General features: G+C 51.2%; 5 protein-coding genes across 5 annotated transcripts; 4 read left to right on the top strand and 1 right to left on the bottom strand.

Annotated features, from left to right (window-relative positions):
- Positions 1-476: 476 nt before the first annotated feature.
- BJY04DRAFT_209769 (Sucrase/ferredoxin-like-domain-containing protein) lies at positions 477-3,897 on the top strand (the record flags this gene model as incomplete). The annotated part of the gene is made up of 6 exons (XM_073714168.1): positions 477-531; positions 599-639; positions 793-1,173; positions 1,230-1,759; positions 2,851-3,136; positions 3,196-3,897. 6 exons carry the CDS (start codon positions 477-479, stop codon positions 3,895-3,897), a joined length of 1,995 nt encoding a protein of 664 aa, XP_073567488.1.
- Positions 3,898-4,373: 476 nt separating this feature from the next.
- BJY04DRAFT_221855 (leucine--tRNA ligase NAM2) lies at positions 4,374-7,450 on the top strand (the record flags this gene model as incomplete). Its single annotated transcript, XM_073717242.1, has 2 exons — positions 4,374-4,922; positions 5,006-7,450. 2 exons carry the CDS (start codon positions 4,374-4,376, stop codon positions 7,448-7,450), a joined length of 2,994 nt encoding a protein of 997 aa, XP_073567487.1.
- A 1,780-nt stretch (positions 7,451-9,230) lies between these two features.
- fdh (formate dehydrogenase (NAD+) FDH1) lies at positions 9,231-10,656 on the top strand (the record flags this gene model as incomplete). The annotated part of the gene is made up of 4 exons (XM_073714167.1): positions 9,231-9,422; positions 9,478-9,653; positions 9,710-10,254; positions 10,310-10,656. 4 exons carry the CDS (start codon positions 9,231-9,233, stop codon positions 10,654-10,656), a joined length of 1,260 nt encoding a protein of 419 aa, XP_073567486.1.
- A 411-nt stretch (positions 10,657-11,067) lies between these two features.
- Positions 11,068-11,581, bottom strand: BJY04DRAFT_209766 (uncharacterized protein; the record flags this gene model as incomplete). Its single annotated transcript, XM_073714166.1, has 2 exons — positions 11,068-11,496; positions 11,555-11,581. 2 exons carry the CDS (start codon positions 11,579-11,581, stop codon positions 11,068-11,070), a joined length of 456 nt encoding a protein of 151 aa, XP_073567485.1.
- A 663-nt stretch (positions 11,582-12,244) lies between these two features.
- BJY04DRAFT_221852 (formin sepA) lies at positions 12,245-20,295 on the top strand (the record flags this gene model as incomplete). The annotated part of the gene is made up of 4 exons (XM_073717241.1): positions 12,245-16,801; positions 16,860-17,561; positions 18,539-18,625; positions 18,700-20,295. 4 exons carry the CDS (start codon positions 12,245-12,247, stop codon positions 20,293-20,295), a joined length of 6,942 nt encoding a protein of 2,313 aa, XP_073567484.1.
- Between the last annotated feature and the right edge of the window lie 66 nt (positions 20,296-20,361).

The following is a 20,361-nucleotide window of genomic DNA, read 5'->3' as shown; positions in this document are numbered from 1 at the left end:
GAGGCGCTTCGACTCGTCAGTCGAGAAGGGTAGTGAAAATGCATACCTAGTTACTCTCAACATGCATGAATGAGTAGCAGACCGAAAGTCATCTTGAAGGGAAACGATCCGCAAAATGATGAATATGGTCCCACCCTGGGAAGACGAAGAAGATGGCCGTGCAATCAACAATATAATGGTTTATCTAGAGAGGCCTGGAAACCGAAACAGTGAGGTCAGATGTTAACTAGTGTATTGGTGCCTCAGGCTTCAGGATCGGAGCTGGCGCGTCTTTCTCTTTGTTCTGCCTCTTTTACCATCTCGACAATAGTAAGACGCTCTTTGCATAGTTTGGCCCGCATTCAGCACCATCGAGGGATCCGCCCCCTACGTTTCCATCTCTTGCCTCTCGATGAGTCGATGCAGTGGTCTCTTCCACTGTTTATTTCCTAGGTCCTGGTCCATCTCTCCTCACCACCAACTCTAAGAAACGGACAATGGCCCCAGTTACCCTCCTCGCCCGTTTAAAGAGCCTCTACTCAAAACAAGAGGGTAGGCTTTTGCGCTGTTCTTGAATCATCTTCTTTTTCAGAAGTGATTATCTGACTTTTCGCCCTAGATGAGCCGGTTATCTCGGCCCAGGCAGCCGCTGGCATCTCGGTACGTTCTCTTGGTCTGAGCGCTTCCATAAAAATAGCACGCTGGCCGCTTAAATCCATGAAAAAAGAGACCATGGGGTAGGGGTGACCTTCAAGGCACCCTGTCCTAGAAAATCCTCTCCTCGACTGAGCTATTGCTGATCAGCTTGTTTAGATATGCTTGACACTGATCTACGTTTTGCCGTTCTATATATCACCAGCCACCCGGCCATCTACCACGCTGAGTCGCGATGCTCCCTCTGTGATCAGAGCCAGGATTCGAGCAGTGACTCTCTCCTGCATTATCTGCAGTCTGGCCGTTTTATGGCTCATTGTTGGCAAAGACGACTCCTCCGTGCTGGAGGCCCTCGAGCTCATGGGTTGGTGGCCCATCAGCTTTGCGGATATTGTCCGTAGCTTCTTGTTGACGGCAATCCTCTTTCTTGGGCCCCTTTTCGAACGAGGAGTCGCGGAGGGCGAATGGTCAGAATGGCTTAGGGGCACTCGAATCTCTGAAACACTTGGTAGCTGGATTGGATGGAGAAATTATGTCGCAGTGAGTTTGTCTTTAGTTTAGTTTGCGTGGATATGCCAGCTGACAATCCGATTCAGGGCCCGATCACCGAAGAGGTGATGTTTCGATCGGCTATAGTGCCTCTTCATCTACTCGCGAAGGTCAGTCCAGGGCGCATTGTTTTCGTCGCCCCATTATATTTTGGAGTTGCCCACGTGCACCATTTCTATGAGTTCCGCATAACTCATCCAGACACGTCAATTCTTGCCTCCATGCTCCGATCTCTCTTTCAATTTGGATATACAACAGTGTTCGGCTGGTTCGCCACGTTTATCTACCTCCGGACTGGGTCTCTGGTCGCTGTCATCTTCATTCATGCCTTCTGCAATTGGTGCGGGCTACCTCGCCTGTGGGGAAGGGTCGAAGTGACTGTCCCAATCGGGACCGCCCTCAGTAGAGGGAAAGAAGATTCTGAAAGGAGTACGGAGTATACGTATGGCGAACCCGGTATTGGGTGGACCGTTGCCTATTATGGCTTCCTAGTAGCAGGGGCTGTCGGTTTCTATTATGCTCTGTGGCCTATGAGTGAGTCTCTGCATGCACTGGCGAATTTCACGGGTGCGACCTAGTACTTGAGGAGGTCGATCGAACCAAACCTGCACGGCTGATTTGAAACGACTAACGCCGGGGAGTTCTGGTTGGAGACTAGAGGGATGGGTATACTGGCTTAGTCGATTGATGCTACGGATCTACCTGAGAGGGAGTCAGTAGGATTTTTGGCAGAGTCTTCTCGATTAACCACAAACTCGACTGCCACCAACACAGGTCGCGAACTAATTAATTCTAATATGTAACATGGAAGCAATTCATTAATATATATTGGTGCTACTGTCAAATTTTACAGCGCCAAATTGTCAAGCTTCACTCCGGTGTGCTTTGAGAAAAAATAAAGACGTATATGTACAGTAAAATCCTAAACAGGGCTACTTATTCTTCCGGACAATGGCTTGACAGATGGTGGAGCTGCTACTACTCTACTGTCGAGACGAATGTAATATCTGCATCCTCGACCTCCGTCTTGAGGAGCTCATCTGAAATTTTCCGGTCGACACATGGTCCAGAGTACCTCTCATCAATGCTGGAGGGTAGGCGCATGTTTTTTTTTTCGCTTAAGGCATGTTGCTTGGTTTCTAGAGCATTCAATAAATAAGATTCCTTAGAATTAAGATGACCAGTACAAGTATGTCCAGAAAAGTACCTACCCCTTCTACTTAGTGTCGGAGCCCTGGAGCCCTGGAGGTCACTCACCGCGCCGCGCGAGATTTTGATAGGTACCGCTAAGCCGGCCTATCAGCGTGCCCCTATCTTGAATACTTTCTCCGCATTTGCTGGTGTGGCACTACTGTGAGGAGATTATCTCCGAGTCGGCATCGGACCTAACCTACGATGACATGACATCGTTTCCTACATCATGTCGCTGTACCTAGCTACCTAGGTAGTACCAAACTAGCGCTCGCTCACTCCGTATCCTATTTTTTTTTTTTTGCAAATTCCTCAACCGAAGAAATCCAACGATTCACAACCAAAGTAACATTCTATTTCAGCCATGAAAATACGAGCGACGGGCTGGCGCATCCCTGTCACTCAGCCAACGAGGACTGTACCAAAAAGAACACCGAGCACAAGCCGATGTTTCTCAAACACTAAGCGCCTCTCGAGCTCGCGGAGAATACCTTTGGACATTCCGCCGCCATTTCCAGTCACCAGCACCTGCCCCGAACCTCGTTGCCCATGTCCTCCGATGCCCTCCATGCCCGACGGGTTGCCGCTTGAGCATGACCATCCACTCAACGGAACTATGGCGGCGTACGCACAGCAAATACTTATCTGTACAGGGCAGAAGGATTGGACAAGTCGCATTGAAGATGACGGGAAGGGTCAACCCTGGGGCGACCTTGTGAGGGGCTTAAAGAGCTTAATGGGACGCGGCGGTCCATACGCCGACGTAAATATCCTCAATCCTCCACAACAATTGCCCGGCTGGCCACTGACCCGAATGTATAGCCTTTTAACAATGTTATGGTAACGAACTCATCCCTACCTCCTTCCTCGTCCTCCGAACAAACCGCCTCCGGTGCTGCGTCGGCTTTTCTCTTCCCTAGCTTCAAATACTTCCCTTCCATACCCGTCAATGAGCCCTTGAAAACTGGCGCTGACCTTTCAACATTCATCCGCGCGTTCCTTCTTCCAACTCAACTGAGCCCCATGACGGAGACTCTCCCCGAACCACGACATAGCGATTTGCTCCGGAAACCAGAGCTGGCGGCCGAATTCTCCGACGCTGTGGAGCTACATCATTCACCTGTGATCCTGATATGCGGTCATGGCGGTCGTGACATGCGCTGCGGTGTAATGGCGCCCATACTAGAACAGCAATTCCGGGCGATTTTACAAACGAAAGGAATTTTTACACCAGCTACCAGCGACGGCAGCAACTTTGACAGCCCGGATCGTGCTCACATCGGACTTATCAGTCATATCGGTGGGCATAAATATGCGGGAAATGTCATCGTATATATTCCCAAAGACATGAAGTACAAAAACTCATTGGATTCGCATCCGCTGGGGGGCAAGGGGATATGGTATGGTCGGGTCGAGCCTCAGCACGTTGAGGGTATTGTGGAAGAAACCGTCCTAGGCGGGAATGTAGTGAAGGATCACTTTAGAGGAGGGATAGATCATGACGGAAATATACTACGACTATAGAGTTGGTTTCTTTCTGTGTTTGAGATTTGCAGCCTGGGATATCTTTGCAACTGTTTTCCATCGGTACTTCAACAGTTGTATACTATATATATAGACTTTGGATGTATCATAAAAATAAAAGCCTTGAACTCAACGGAATCCCGCCTCTCATGTGTGATGGCAACAGTTACTCTACCAATCCACGGTTATAGAAAAAACCAAACCCCGGGAAAGCTTGATCAATACCGATCGCATCCATACCTACCTACCTAGATACCTCCCCAGATCCCTGGATTTGGAACAATGAAATGTGCGCATCTCGGCACTAACCCAGATCAGGACTAGCCAGCTTTAACCTTGGAAACCTTAAAACATCATAAAACATCATACGTACGGAGCCAAGCCACGGTCAATTTCACAGCCACAGCCATAAACTAATAAAACGCCGATAATGGCCCAATCGCAGCGGAAATCAACAAAATAAAAGCTTCATGACCATGCAATTCCTCTCTCGTCTCCGACTAGGTTCTACCCGGGCTGCATTCGCGCCAGGGTCATTGAGAGCACGCGCCCCCCCATCCTCCCCCCGCGCAACTCAGCTCTCCTCCCTCTGCTCCTACCGTTACAACCATCGGGCCCTAGCTACCGCAACAGCAGGCGCATCCCGTCGGCTAGATCTCATAGCCCTTGATAAGAAATGGCAGACAAAATGGCAAGAAGAGCAGAATGTTGCTGGATCCCGAGACCCGTCAGCGAAGATCGTGGGCGACAAACCGACGTCGTATATTCTTTCGATGTTTCCGTACCCCTCGGGGACGCTGCATATGGGACATGTCCGGGTTTATACGATATCGGATGTGCTTGCGCGGTTTTATCGAATGCGAGGTCATGATGTATTACATCCGATGGGGTGGGATGCGTTCGGGTTGCCAGCGGAGAATGCGGCGATTGAAAGGGGGATAGATCCGGCGAAGTGGACGACTGATAACATCATGAAGATGAAGGAGCAGTTGAAGGGATTCTCTACTTTGTTCAATTGGGACCGGGTATGTCTTGTATCTATTGAGATCTCCCTGTTCAAGGCTGTGAGGAATATCATTCGCTGATAGAGGTTATTGAGATACTATAGGAGCTCGCGACTTGCACCCCCGAATTCTACGAGCATACTCAGCGGATATTTCTCATGCTTTTTGAGAAAGGCCTTGCGTACCAGGCAGAAGCAGTGGTTAACTACGACCCTGTCGAGAAGACGGTGCTGGCGAATGAACAGGTTGATGCCAATGGCTTCTCCTGGCGATCTGGAGCAAAGGTAGAGAAAAAGAAGCTGAAGCAATGGTTTTTTCGAATCACTGCACTCAAAGAGCAATTACTCCAGGATCTAGACTCCCTTGCGGGTGGTTGGCCGGAGCGGGTGCTGATGATGCAGCGTAACTGGCTGGGAAAATCGAACGGCGCCAAGGTCAAGTTTCCCCTCAATATTGAGGGCGGTGGTAGTGGACGATCCGAAGTCGGTGTCTTCACTACACGACCAGACACACTCTATGGTGTGGAGTACGTTGCCCTCGCGTTGGACCATCCTGTTGTTCTAGAAGCAGCCAAGAAGGACGCAGCCCTGCGATCTTGGTTAGACGATGCGGTAATGCTCCCTGCCGATTCAAAGGCTGGATACAAGCTGCCCAATGTTAGCGTCACAAACCCCTTGCACATCATTGACAAAGATACCCCCCATCTCGCTCGCCAATTGCCAGTGTACGCGGCTCCCTATGTTCTTAGCGAATATGGCGAGGGCGCGGTCATGGGAGTTCCTGGGCACGATTCTCGAGACTTCTTGTTCTTCAAGGAAAATGCGAATCCCAACTCAATTCCCGTCATCCTCAGGGCGGAGCAGGAGACTGCCACCAGCATTGACCCTGAAGCGGCTGATATTCCTGTTGACGAGGCAAGGCCTTTCACACATGAAGGGTTTCTCACCACTAAATGTGGAAAATACCACGGCCTCCATTCTAGCAAGGCAGCAGGAATGATCACCACAGATCTAAAAGCCACTGGCCGTGCTGACTTTGTTGAGCAATGGAGACTAAGGGATTGGCTGATTAGCCGCCAGCGTTACTGGGGAACCCCAATTCCTATTATTCACTGCGATAGCTGCGGCCCTCAACCTGTCCCTGTGGAGGAGCTTCCGGTTAAACTGCCCAAGCTAGGTGATCACTGGCAGGACGGAAAACGTGGCAGTCCCCTCGAATCTTCTGAAGAGTGGAAGTGCACCCAATGCCCAAAGTGTAAAGGGCAGGCCACGCGGGATACCGACACCATGGACACTTTTGTTGATTCATCGTGGTACTACCTCCGATTCTTGGATGCTGCGAATAAACAGCAGCCGTTCTCTGCTTCAGTGGCACGGCCAGTCGACGTCTACGTTGGAGGTGTTGAGCATGCAATTCTGCATTTGCTCTATGCCCGCTTTATCTACAAATCTCTCTCCCAATCAAACCTTTTTCCGGAGCTTGTTCGATCCAATGGCCCTGCGACGCCACAAGAACCATTTAAGACACTTCTCACGCAGGGCATGGTTCATGGCAGGACGTACACCGATCCATCGACAGGCCGATTCCTACTCCCGTCTGAACTAGACCTAACTAATATCGACAAGCCGGTTATCAAAGAAACAAACACCACCCCAAACGTCTCATGGGAGAAAATGTCTAAGAGTAAGCACAATGGTGTGGACCCAGCAGCGTGTGTTTCAAAGTACGGTGCCGATGCTACTCGCGCTCATGTACTTTTCTCGGCCCCTGTCAGCGAGGTACTTGAATGGGACGAAACGAAAATTGTCGGCGTTGAGCGCTGGTTCAGCCGACTCTGGAAGCTAGTAGTTGATGCAGAGCAGAGTCTGAGCTCTTCCTCGTTCCGGATTGATCAGGATGACTTGATATCAGCTGCTGATCATGATGCAAGCGTCTTGGAGCCGTTGCGCGACCTGAGCGATAGTGATGCAGAAGCCATCCTCTCTGTTCACCAAGCTATCGGCTCCGTTACGAACTGCATCGAAAAGAATCCCTATGGACTCAACACGGTCATATCTACCTTGACGAAGCTCACCAACACACTCTCATCCTCCACTCCAACCTCGCCATTTATCCTTTACCATGCTCTTTCTTCCCTCCTTCGTCTCTTAGCCCCTGTCGCTCCCGCATTATCATCCGAGTGCTGGGAAGTCCTCCACTCGTCCATTGTTTCGGAGCCTCTGAAATCCGGCTCTGGCATCCCCCAGATATTTGACTGCCCATGGCCGACACAGCCCTTGACCACAGAACAAGCCGAAACTCTATCAGCGCGGGGAGGGAAAGTCGTGGCCGTTCAAATCAATGGCAAACTGCGCTTCACGGTCACGATCCCCATTATGCATTCAGCAACCACCACGGGGTCTAATACGCCGGAGGAGCAGGACTATATCATCACGCGTATCTTGGAAACTGATGAAGGGCGACGCTGGCTGTGCGAAAAGAACGACTGGGAGAAGCGGAGAAGGGTTATTGTAGTAAGGGGCGGAAGTCTGGTTAACATTGTGTTTTGATTGGGAGGGCGGATAGTCGTTGTACGATACGTAAATAGACCTGTATATATTACAATTAAGTTGGCTTGAAACATAGACCCTCCGAGATCCTTGACCATCTCCCGAAAGTCGCATTCGTCAAAGTGTCGTCTCGGAGAATAGCTCAGTATTGGAGTAAGTTGAGGTTACCACTGTGGCCATCGAATGATCTGGCCGAATATTATGCGGTTTGTGCATGGAGTAGTAGGGTAGTAGTCTGGCTCCAGCTAGGTGAGGAGTGGTGGAGCCTCCGAGCTCGCATTGGAGTCCTTCGGACCTTCCCCTCATGAAGCGTCGCAACCTTGGGGGAATGCCGCGGCGTTGCTTGGATGGAGCCTAGAGGAGAACCTTTCGGCGAAATCACGGCATAGACTCGGTATCTGCGAAAGGCAACACCTTGAATCCATCCTGGACTCCTGATCCCAAGTTGGACTCCTCTTTTATGGATGGAGCGCACCTGCTACTACCTACCTTCCTACAGTTCAGATTCCAAGGTTCTGCGTAACCCCTCATGGCCAAGGACGTCATCCTTCATCATGGCGGGGATATCCGTTCTATCGCGAGTTCATTGAGCAGCAGTGCTCGTACTACTGGTGAAAAAAAAAATCCTGGGCGGTGGTGTTATGTACTCTGAAGCCTTATTATTCCACTACTGCGATCATTTACCGTCTAGCAAGAAAATCTTGGGCAGCTACGCTCTTTGCATTTTAGAATTACCTTCAACGAAGACTATACCTACCAGTAATCTGGGAGCTCGTCGAACAATAGCAGACGCTGCGAGAACCGTAGTAAAACTCGACTGCAAGTGCATTTACCTGTCTCTTCCCAGCCATTTGAATTTGCCCCTGTTGCCAAAGCAATGTCAAACTTGGAGCTTTGACTCCTGTAAGATGGAGATGAGTGGAAGTTGAGGAGGGTGAGGGGCAGAGGGGAGAAGGTCCCGCACTAAAGCTTACCCCTCATGAGGGGTAAGAGTCCAATCAGGTCTGATTGCGGTGTCAGACAACCTCACAGGAGACCACTGAGAGATCACATTCAGATGAGGTTTGGCGAGCGGGGTCTGTGGTGATGGGTGATAACGCATGTAATTTAGCTGGATGAAGCTAAGATCTTGTCCAGCTTGCTGCTTGGATTGTTAGCTGTTGAGACGGGCTACAGCAGATGCTAACTAAACCTCCCCTCACTGTACGTAACCGCATGCGGAGACCACCTCCAATAATGCCCGCAAATTGGCCTCTCCTTCATTATTTCCCGGGGGAGTCGCACGATCAATCCATGCTTCTATGTGATCGACCAGTAGTCTAGTGGGATTCCGGCGCTCCGCCCCGAGAGAGCTGGCCATCTTTGGTCTTTACTCTCCGCTCGCGGATATCCGGATGGTAAGATGGCGAAGGGGAAGGTTGCGAGATCGCTCATGAGGAGGTCCAACCATATTATCTATATATTTAGCCGTATCCCTCGTCTCTCGATGTATCCTTTCTATCTCATCAACTCATCATTCTCTGAAAGTCTGTCAGCAACCGGATCAAGTAAGTCCTCAAATCCCCCCTGTCCATCTCTCTCTCACAGACTACTACATTCTTGTCCCGGGTGCATGTACGCCACACCCCCGCTCGTCTATGCTTGCCGTCACTTTGAGTTCATGGTTCGGACCATACCTATAAATCAACCAATCAACCTGGCTGACCTCAATTCTCTAATCTAGCTATCTCCTTTTTCATCCCAATTGCCTCGGTGCTCTTCATTTTCTCAAACTTACAAAATGGTACTTATTCGTTCTCTCTCCCGTCAACTACGACGACCCGTCTCAACCCTCATTTCATCCAATGCTTTCAGCAAGCCCACTGTCGGCAGCCCCTACAGGCGCGCCGGTTTGGGTGGCCATAGTATCGGTGCACGTATGCTAACTGCCTCCGCCAATCTACAGGGTAAGGTTCTTATGGTCCTCTACGATGTAGGTCATCCTCGGACTTCTCTGTCTTATTGCCCACAAGCTAAACAGATACTAGGGTGGCTCCCACGCCAAAGACCAGCCCGGCCTTCTTGGAACTACCGAGAACGAGCTTGGTATCAGGAAGTGGCTCGAAGACCAGGGTCACACTGTCGTGACCACCTCCGACAAGGAGGGCGAGAACTCCACTTTTGACAAAGAGCTCGTTGATGCCGAAGTTATCATTACCACCCCGTTTGTCGCCTGCAACCTCGTTGATGCTATTAACCCAACTAACATACTATCGATAGCTTCCACCCTGGGTACCTTACTGCTGAGCGTCTGGCTAAGGCCAAGAACCTTAAGCTCGCCGTCACCGCTGGTATCGGTTCTGATCACGTCGACCTGAACGCTGCCAACAAGACCAACGGTGGTGTCACCGTTGCCGAGGTCACCGGCTCCAATGTCGTCTCTGTTGCTGAGCACGTTGTCATGACCATCCTCCTTCTCGTCCGCAACTTCGTCCCATCTCACGATCAAATCCGCAACGGTGACTGGAACGTTGCCGCTGTCGCTAAGAACGAGTTTGACCTTGAGAACAAGGTTGTCGGGACCGTCGGTGTTGGTCGTATTGGTGAGCGTGTACTCCGCCGCCTCAAGCCCTTCGATTGCAAGGAGCTGCTGTACTACGACTACCAGCCCTTGAGCCCCGATGCCGAGAAGGAGATCGGTGCCCGCCGCGTCGAGTCCCTCGAGGACCTGGTTGCTCAATGTGATGTCGTCACTATCAACTGCCCCCTCCACGAAAAGACGAAGGGCCTGTTCAACAAGGACCTCATTTCTAAGATGAAGCCTGGTAAGTTGCCCTACACTGAGGCACGGTATGAATTGGACTAATGTGTGCTCCTCAGGTGCTTGGCTCGTTAACACCGCCCGTGGTGCCATTGTCGTCAAGGAAGATGTTGCTGAGGCTCTCAAGTCTGGCCACCTCCGCGGCTACGGTGGTGATGTTTGGTTCCCCCAGCCTGCTCCTAAGGACCACCCGCTCCGCTACGCCGAGCACCCCTGGGGCGGTGGTAACGCCACCGTGCCTCATATGTCCGGCACCTCGATTGACGCCCAGATCCGCTACGCCAACGGCACCAAGGCCATTTTGGACAGCTACTTCTCTGGTCGCCACGACTACAAGCCTGAGGACTTGATTGTCAAGGACGGTGACTACGTCACCAAGGCCTACGGTCAGCGCAACAAGAAATGAACTCGAATTGCATGACATGGGATGATGAATTTGATTATATCGGCGCATTTATTCGGTCTGGGACCTTGCCATTAAGGCACATTTCACAATACCAGTTACGATACCTGAAATGGAATTATTGCAAACTTCAAACTTCTTTGAGCCATGTGGATTATTGTTCTACCCGGCAGAAATCGTGTGGTCTATAATGCTTACTCACCGTCTTATCCCTATTTATAGTTGTGGCTGATTGGATGATGAATGCAATAAGAATGCCCTGCGGAAATATACGCATGTTCTCAGCTATGAGCAATATCAAGAACGAAGAACCGTGCGTCCCAAACACCATGCTTGCCCCATATACGGCATCCATGGACAAACAAAGCCAATGCTCCATAGAAATTCTCGAGCAGAGAAGCCATGCCAAAGACCTCATCGGTTTTCGGACCGGCCTCTCCAATTCTCACGATTTATTTCATCATCTGAGTCATCCATAAACCCCTCTTCAAGTTCCCGACTCAATCTCCCTTCATCCTCAGCAACTGTACTTCGCCGCCGCTCTAATGCTTCTCGGTGCGTAGCATTCGTATTCATCCCGACCATTATCTCTCCCTCCTCGTCTAGGATGCTGATGTTGTCGTGAGCATCTGATATATGCGCTTGTTGTCGCCATGTTGATGGAAGGAATCGCCGCATGACAGCGTCCGCTATGCGCTCCCATAATGAAGACGTATGTGCTGTAATCGTTTCTAGCGGAAGATATTGGGAGTATCGTTGGTGGTAGCGGCGGAAGAAGGGAACGATCACGAAGGAAATAAGAACGTATAGGGCTAGGGAGATTACCGCGGGAATGAAGAGGGTCTGGCGGATAGAGTTAGCTCTGGTATGAGGGAAAAGCGGTTGCCAGGAGAGAATGCACCTTTGCAAGACTGGCTGCGGAGCCCATCTTGACTTGATCAGGGGGCTTGTTGATGTCCGTATATTGCGCAAAAGGCAAGAATATAGCGTACTCTCCACCAGCCCTTAACAAGTCTTCATACCTCCAGTGAGCTTCACCTTGTAATACTAACTGATTATTGAAGTCGCCTGGTCTCCGCTCTCCACGGCTGACGCTACCACGTGATACGTAGCGTCCCGCAACCGATTGACGCCCCAGGCACAAGTGTCATGTGATCTGCCGCCCTTGTGTGTGGTTCTAGAGCCGCCCCCTAATACACAGACAATCCGATCACATTCGACCGGAATTCTGGCTTCCAGCGCAGGAGAGAGGTACGAGGTGCTTATAAGGTTGCTTGAGGTCTCTTTGTAACATTCCGCTTCCTTGGATTCTTTCCAGATGTCTGTCAAAGGCTGAAAGTGACGGTATCATTTTGTCCCTCCCCTCTTGTTCTAATTGCGGAGCGGCAGGCTAGCGCAAATCAGTCAGGAGTGCACAGCAAACAACCTATTATCGCCTCACTCAAAGTTTGATGTCACGCCCTTTCCACGGAGTCTGGAGCGTCGGGGCTTTATCGACTTAATCCTAGAAGGAGAGACTCTATACCGCGCTCCTTGTCCAGCGGGAAACGCTCATGCTCCGCTCTGCACCTCTCCACCGACGCAAGTCAAGATGCCAACTACCTCCGCCTCTGACAAATCGAGACAAACATCCGCCAGCAAGTCATTCTTTGGGAGGAAGCTGCACAAGGAGAAACCCGCGGAAGATCGGTACGATGCACATGGGAGTTGGGAAAGTCTCGCCCCTCCCTCAAGCGCCGCGGGTTCTCGTTCGTCCCGGTACTCAAAGCGCTCCTCGGTTCAGTCAGTGGACTTTGGCAACGATATAGATCCCTCATTACTCTCAACCTCAGCCGGCGTCATTACCTCCATTCCTTTTGAAAGTTTATCTACCGACACCAAGTCGCCGATCCCCGTCGATTACCTTTCCAAAGCCGAAACCTCTCCCCGAAAAGAACCGTCACCAGGGCATTTGGCGAAGGGTGTGGGGGACTACCACCAATATCCTGCGTGGAATCCATCCAATATGCGAGAGAACCAGCAATACTCACATCCGACGGGGCCTCGGCCACCACCACACGCTTCGGGTGTAGCAATGAGCTCAAGTGCTTCTGGGGATAGGGGGGCCCGATATCAGCAGTGGGGAAGGCCTGGAAGTTCCGCGGCCAATACTGGTTTCAATCACAACTCGTTGTCGACTGTGGACTCTTCGACTAATTCGCGCCTGTCTTTTGACCAGGCAAGCGTGCACTCTTCACATTCTTCCAACACCCGAGGCTCGAGCTATCTTTCAACAGAGGGGTCGATGCGCACTCTCGCTCCCTCGCATTCGGCGGATCGAAATACCTACTTCGGCGTCATCAACAACGGCCGTGGTTCTGGAGCACAATCTCCGATTCCACCCGCTCAGCCCAGGGTGGCACACAATACGGAGCAATATCTTACAAGGCCAAGGGATGACCGTATTGTGGATCAGCTATTTCTTGAGTTGATGCAGAAACGAGGCTGGCAACATCTTCCGGAGCAGGCCAGACGGCAAATGATGGCGTACCCCGCGTCGAAGAAATGGACCCTGGTTCACCAAGATCGATTGACGGAACTACAAGGAGAACAGAAGCGCAAACAAAACGCGCGTCAAACACATGGGTATGATGGTCCGTCTGGTATTCTCGAACGAGCGGATGAGGAGGGTAGCCCGGAGTGGTTCGTGAAGAAAGTTATGGACGATACAATCACTTCGAAACAACTGGCAAGCTTGAGTGTCAGTTTACGAACGCAACCGATCAGCTGGGTGAAAGCATTCGTTGAGGCACAAGGTCAAATTGCCTTGACCAATGTCCTCGCAAAAATCAACCGCAAAAAAGTCACTGGTCCTGTACCTGCACCCCCATCTGGAGATAAGGATCTCGATCGCGAGTATGACATAGTCAAGTGTTTGAAAGCCTTAATGAACAACAAATATGGCGCGGACGATGCCCTCGCTCATCAGCAGATTATTGTGGCACTTATCAGCTCTTTACTCTCACCCCGTCTGAACACCAGGAAACTTGTTAGCGAAGTCCTCACCTTCCTTTGTCACTGGGCTGAAGGACAAGGCCATGAAAAGGTTCTACAGGCGTTGGATCATGTCAAAAACCACCAAGGCGAAACTGGCCGCTTCGATGCCTGGATGCGCATTGTCGAGGTCACAATCGATGGCCGCGGAAAGATGGGTAGTCTGGTGGGTGCGAGCGAAGAGTATCGCAGTGGTGGCATTGGAATGGAGAATCTTCTTATGGAATATGCCGTTTCTACCATGATCTTGATCAATATGTTGGTGGACGCACCGGAGAGTGATTTGCAGCTACGATGTCATATTCGAGCGCAATTCATATCTTGTGGTATCAAGCGTCTACTATCGAAGATGGAGGGCTTCCAGTATGAAGTCATTGATAAGCAGATTGAGCAGTTCCGTGAAAATGAGGCCATTGACTACGAAGATCTCTTGCAGCGAGAGAGCAGCAGTACAAAGGATAGTATTGAGGGTGAGGTGAAAGATATGACCGATCCTCTACAGATTACGGATGCCATCTCAACTCGCATTAATGGAACAAGGGCGCACGACTACTTCCTTTCCGCACTGCAACACCTGCTTTTAATCCGAGAGAACTCTGGGGAGGATGGTCTGAGGATGTACCAGCTTGTGGACGCTATGCTGAGCTATGTGGCTATGGATAGACGTCTGCCAGATCTTGATTTGCGACAAGGATTGACTTTCACCGTACAAAGCTTGCTCGATCGACTTCATACCGATGCAGAGGCTAGACAAGCTTTTGATGAATCTCTTGAAACTCGACAGATCGCGGAAGCCGCAATTGCTGAACGAGATGAGATGAAGGCGCAGGTTGAGCTAGGTGCTGATGGTTTGGTGAGAAAGTTGCAGAAGCAAATTGAAGAGCAGACCGGTATAATCGAGCTGCAGAGCAGGCAAAATGAGATGATCAAGGCCGAGCTCGCAGATGTCCAGCGACTTCGTGCTCAGGAATTGCAGAGAAACGAGCTTGAAACCAGGGAGCTCTACCTGATGCTTCGCGATGCTCAAGACATCGCGGCGTCAAACGCTAAGAAGTCCGCCCTACCGGAGACAGACTCAGATCCATCGCAGATGCGAGGCATTTTGGACCGAGAGAAACTCTTGGAAAGGCTCGGTAAGCAATTGGAAAGGACGAAGACCCAGTTCAAGCTGGAGGGCAAGGTTTGGGGCCAGCACGGTCCGTCAGACAGGCTACGTGAACTGCGTGAGCAGATGGACGGCGATGCTGGGCCCAGTGAAGATTTTGAGGAACAAACCCGGTTGAATCTAAGCCTGAACCCAGTGGGTTCTGTCTACCGCAAGAGAACCTACATTCAGGGCATGGATGACATCTCCGCTGAGGAGCAAGGCGAGGCTGAAGACGACGTGATCTACGAGAAGCCGCGCCTTGTTGAGCTTCATCGACCGCGCATGAATCCAGAACAAGCAACTGGCCTCCTTGGGGAAATCGCCGCTAAGGTTCCGAAGATTGATGGTGATGAGACGGGGGCATTCAAGGCAGCCCAGCCCGAAGAACCCATACAAGAGCCAGTCATCAAGATCGAAGAAGCTACATCCGACGAGACAAAGCCCGAAGCCCAAGCACCTGCACCTCCGCCGCCACCACCCCCTCCACCCCCTCCACTCCCTCCACCTGGATTCTCCGGAGCAGCACCCCCTCCCCCCCCTCCTCCTCCCCCACCACCTCCGCCGCCTCCAGGAGCAGGGGGCGCATTCCCACCTCCCCCGCCACCGCCTCCACCTCCACCTGGCGCTTTCGGCGGTATTCCTCCTCCACCTCCCCCTCCCCCTGGTGGAGCATTTGGAGCCCCTCCGCCCCCGCCTCCTCCTGGTACAGTCATTGGTGGGTGGAGAGCAAACTATCTGGCTACCGGAGGTAACCCATCTCCTGCTCTGTCTGTTATGTCATCTATTAGACCGAAGAAAAAGCTCAAGGCCCTCCACTGGGACAAGGTCGATACCCCTCAGGTTACCGTCTGGGCAGCTCACGCGCCTACTCCCCAGGAGAAGGAAGAGAAATACGTCGAGCTGGCCAAGAGAGGTGTTCTGGATGAAGTTGAACGGTTGTTCATGGCCAAGGAAACCAAGATCTTTGGAGGCGCCACGGCAACCAAGCAACGCAAGGACAAGAAACAGATTATCTCCAACGATTTGTCCAAGAACTTCCAGATTGCCCTGTCCAAGTTTTCCCAGTATCCTGCCGACGATGTCGTCCGAAGGATCATTCATTGTGACACGGACATGCTTGACAACCAAGTCGTTATGGACTTCTTACAACGAGACGAAATGTGCACGATACCAGAAAATGTCTCGAAACTCATGGCGCCGTATAGCAAGGATTGGACTGGACCTGATGCTGCAAGCACTGAGCGAGAACAGGATCCAAGTGAACTTACCCGCGAGGATCAGATTTACCTTTATACCGCCTATGAACTCAACCACTATTGGAAGGCCCGAATGCGCGCTCTTGCTTTGACGCGCTCTTTCGAACCTGACTATGAGCACATCTCTACGAAGCTGAAAGAGGTGGTACGTGTGAGCGAGTCTCTACGGGATTCCGTTTCTCTCATGAACGTGCTTGGATTGATATTAGATATCGGTAATTTCATGAACGATGCTAACAAACAAGCTCAAGGCTTCAAGTTGAGCTCTCTTGCCCGTCTCGGGATGGTCAAAGATGACAAAAACGAGACTACGTTTGCAGATCTTGTTGAACGCATTGTTCGGAACCAGTACCCTGAATGGGAAGGCTTTGTTGAAGAAATCAATGGCGTTGTTGGTATTCAGAAGCTCAACGTCGATCAGCTACGGACAGATGCGAAAAAGTACATCGACAACATCAAGAATGTTCAGGCAAGCTTGGATGCAGGCAATCTCAGTGATCCAAAGAAGTTCCATCCTCAGGATCGTGTCAGCCAAATTACTCAGCGCAGTATGAAGGATGCTAGGCGGAAAGCCGAGCAGATGCAGCTCTATCTGGAGGAAATGATCAAGTCGTTTGATGATATCATGGTCTTTTATGGTGAGGATAACACAGATGAGGGTGCTAGAAGAGACTTCTTTGCGAAGTTGGCTACATTCTTGCAGGAGTGGAAGGTAAGCTGCCATGATTACTGTTATCGCTCTCAAGACATTTGCTAACTGTAGCAAATAGAAATCCAAGGAAAAGAACGTCTCTCTGGAGGATACTAGAAGACGCCTAGAGGCGTCTTTGGCTCGGAAACGTGTTAATGCCGGTCTTGCTAATGGAGCGGGTCTCGGTGGTGATTCCCCGGCCTCACCGGCCACGAGCGGGGCCATGGATTCGCTCTTGGAAAAGCTGCGTGCTGCTGCCCCTCAGGCCAAGGACCAACGTGACCGTCGTCGCCGTGCAAGGCTCAAGGAACGTCACCAGGTTCGGGTGGCGTCAGGGCAGCATATTCCTGATCTTGCAGGGCCTGAAGACCAGGGTAGTGGTGCGGACGGAGAGAACAGCACTGCCGATCCGAGCGCTGCTGGATCAGACCTCTTGAGTCCTCCCAACCAGGATTCTGACGCTGGTGGTGGTTCACCAATTGTCTCTGAGAGCGAGGACGTTGCGGACCGCGCAGCGAGCATGCTTCAAGGCCTGAGAGATAATGCCGATCCGGAACGCACGCGAAGACGCAGAGAAAGTGCGGAAGAAGAGCGAAGAAAACGCCGGTTGAGGAGGCGCAATGGTGCAACCAGTGGAAGCAAGGATAGTACTGACACCACGCCTCTATCTCCAGTGACTGAACCGACTTCCAATTCTCACGATGAGTCGGTCGAGCTAGATAGTCTGGCTCTGTCTAGCCCTCCGAATGGAGAAGATCCGACCTCGAACCCTCCTACGATTGTACTTCCGTCCAATGGCACGGAGTCGCCTAATGATGACAATAGACCTTCATCAAGCTAGTCATCCGCTTCGTGAGGCGGGAAAAGCGACAACACGCATCGACTTTAGCGATTCTCTCTTCTAATATAATGTTTGATAGACCACCTAATGTCGTCTCGGAGAACGCCTTACCATGTTATTGTATAATACCTCTTCGGCCTCGTCTCTCGACCTTCGGCTCCAACTCTCTACCCCTTCGTTCCCCTATTTTCTTTTAGTTTTGTCACTCTATCGGCCAGCGTGACGGGAACAGGATTGATGTTATGATCATCTTTTCCTGTCTCATCCATCCCATCTCTTGCATCAGTCTGCGACACCTGTTTTCACCCTGCCTTTCGAGAATATATTTTCGCCGCTGTCCTCAGCTTATTCTACACCACTTGATTTTTCCTTGTTTCCTGAGATTATCTCTGTACATATTTTCTCTTCCTCTTGGCCTTCTCCTTCCCACTGCTGATGTCTGGTCTAATGATCATATTTGTCAAGAATTTGAGCGTACAAGTCTGTTTCGACACGCAGGCGTGCCGAACTTGATTGCTGTCAACTTCATATTCTTGACATAATATTAGATGTATAATCTTACCTCTTGAGGTTGTCTTATCCTCTTTAAGAGTAGGCACACGTGACATGATTTTCTATCCTCCTCCGCTACCTCCGATAAGCTGTATGCAGAAACTTTCCAAACAGATCAGGTTCAGCAGACGATTTTGATCACCTTTCTCTCTCTAAATATTTTTTTTTCTAGAGTTTGACTGTCTCCGCGCATGCGGGAAATTCTGTTCCGGCACTTGCGATGGGCTGCTCATCCTGTTCGCTCGACATGGCACCAACACTGGAGTAAAGCGCGTTCATTCCGCTCGGACTTCGGAATCCCCTTACCAACGAACCCCCCGAGGCAATTGTTCTCGGCGTCATCGCTTGTGCGACTGACTCACCAGTGTGACTCGACGATATATGCGCTTTCAACCGCCCCCGGGCGAGCGGCGATTGCTGTGGTTCGGGTCTCTGGGCCTGGTTGTGCTGCGGTATGCGGGATTGCGGCTATCTTTTCGGAATCATATAAGAGGCGTTACTGACTGTCTTTATTTTGAATCTTCAGGTATATCGAGCACTTTGTCCCAAAGCGCCACTACCGCGACCCCGTGTAGCGGCCGTCCGGACCCTCTACGATCCTTCCTCCGACAATCTGTCTAGTCGCGCTGCTGTTCTGGATGCCGGAGCCCTCGTGTTATACTTCCAAGGACCTAAGACTGTTACTGGAGAGGATGTGCTAGAATTCCACCTTCATGGCGGACCAGCAATCGTCCGATCTGTCCTGACTGCCGTCGGCGGAACGAGTAGCGATGACAGACCGATACGATACGCGGAGCAAGGCGAATTTACCCGGCGAGCTTTCATGAACAACCGCCTTGACCTCCCGCAGATCGAAGCACTAGGCGATACCCTCACCGCTGATACCGAACAGCAGCGGCGGCTGGCTGTCCGAGGCGCAAGTGATACGCTGGGGAAGCGCTACGAGCAATGGCGGCAACAGTTACTTTACGCGCGCGGGGAACTTGAAGCGCTGATTGATTTTTCCGAGGATCAGCATTTTGATGAATCTTCGGACGAGCTGATTCTTTCGGTGGCGTCGCAGGTGTGCGATTTAAGTCGACAGATTGCGTTGCATATCCAGAATGCGTCGAAGGGCGAGCTAATGCGCAATGGTATCAGGGTTGCCTTGTTGGGCGCACCAAATGCGGGGAAGAGTTCGCTTCTGAATCGGATTGTTGGGAGAGAGGCGGCAATTGTGAGTACGGAGGAAGGGACGACAAGAGATATTGTGGATGTTGGGATTGATCTAGGTGGTTGGTATTGCAAGTTGGGCGATATGGCGGGAATTCGATCGGAGCCCGGTGACTCGTTTGAGAGAGGATCAGTAAGTATCGGCGCTGTCGAGAAAGAGGGCATTCGTCGAGCTCGCGCGCGCGCGCTTGAGTCCGATGTGGTCGTCGTTGTTATCTCGGTGGAAGATAGTTTCAACGAAGGGATCCCGTATCGGCTCGCTATGGAGCCGGATGTCATTGACGCAGCCAACGAGTGCGTGAAAGCAGGCAAACAAATCCTCATTGCCATCAACAAATGTGACAGGCTGCCACCACAAAATGCACACGACTCTGGTCAAGTGCTGCAGGAGCTAGCTGTCAAAGTGAACCAACTCTTCCCTAACATTCCAACAAGGCGTATCTTCGGCATCTCATGCCTCGAACCCTCATGTGCCAAGCTATCCACAAACACAACTACAACCACAAACACTTGGCCAACCTTTCTACGAGGCCTCATATCAACCTTTGAAGAGATGGCCACTCCTTCCGGCCTCGAAGGCGACGCCAACGGCCAATACGACCGCTCATACTGGGAAGATTCCCTGGGTGTTAGCCACCGCCAGAGCTCTAACCTAAAAAGGTGTCTGCAGAGCCTGGATGACTTCATTGCCCAGGCTTCACCTTCGTCCCAGGCCTACGGAACGACTGAAAACTCGGTTGCACAAACTCAGCGGTCGAACTCGATTGAGATGGCGGTTGATATTGTGACAGCTGCAGAGCATCTGCGGTACGCTGCTGATGCTCTTGCTTCGATTACCGGTAAGGGCGAGAGCGGCGATGTTGAAAATGTGTTGGGTGTTGTTTTTGAGAAGTTCTGTGTTGGGAAGTAGTAGTGTGGTGTGCATTTATTGTATAGCATATAAGGCGCGATATAGGACTCGCGCAAACTTAACATA

Source organism: Aspergillus karnatakaensis (assembly GCF_047715665.1).
Source record: "Aspergillus karnatakaensis strain CBS 102800 unplaced genomic scaffold BJY04scaffold_53, whole genome shotgun sequence".
In the NCBI taxonomy this organism is placed as follows: domain Eukaryota; kingdom Fungi; phylum Ascomycota; class Eurotiomycetes; order Eurotiales; family Aspergillaceae; genus Aspergillus; species Aspergillus karnatakaensis.
This window is presented reverse-complemented; position numbering and strand designations above follow the sequence as displayed.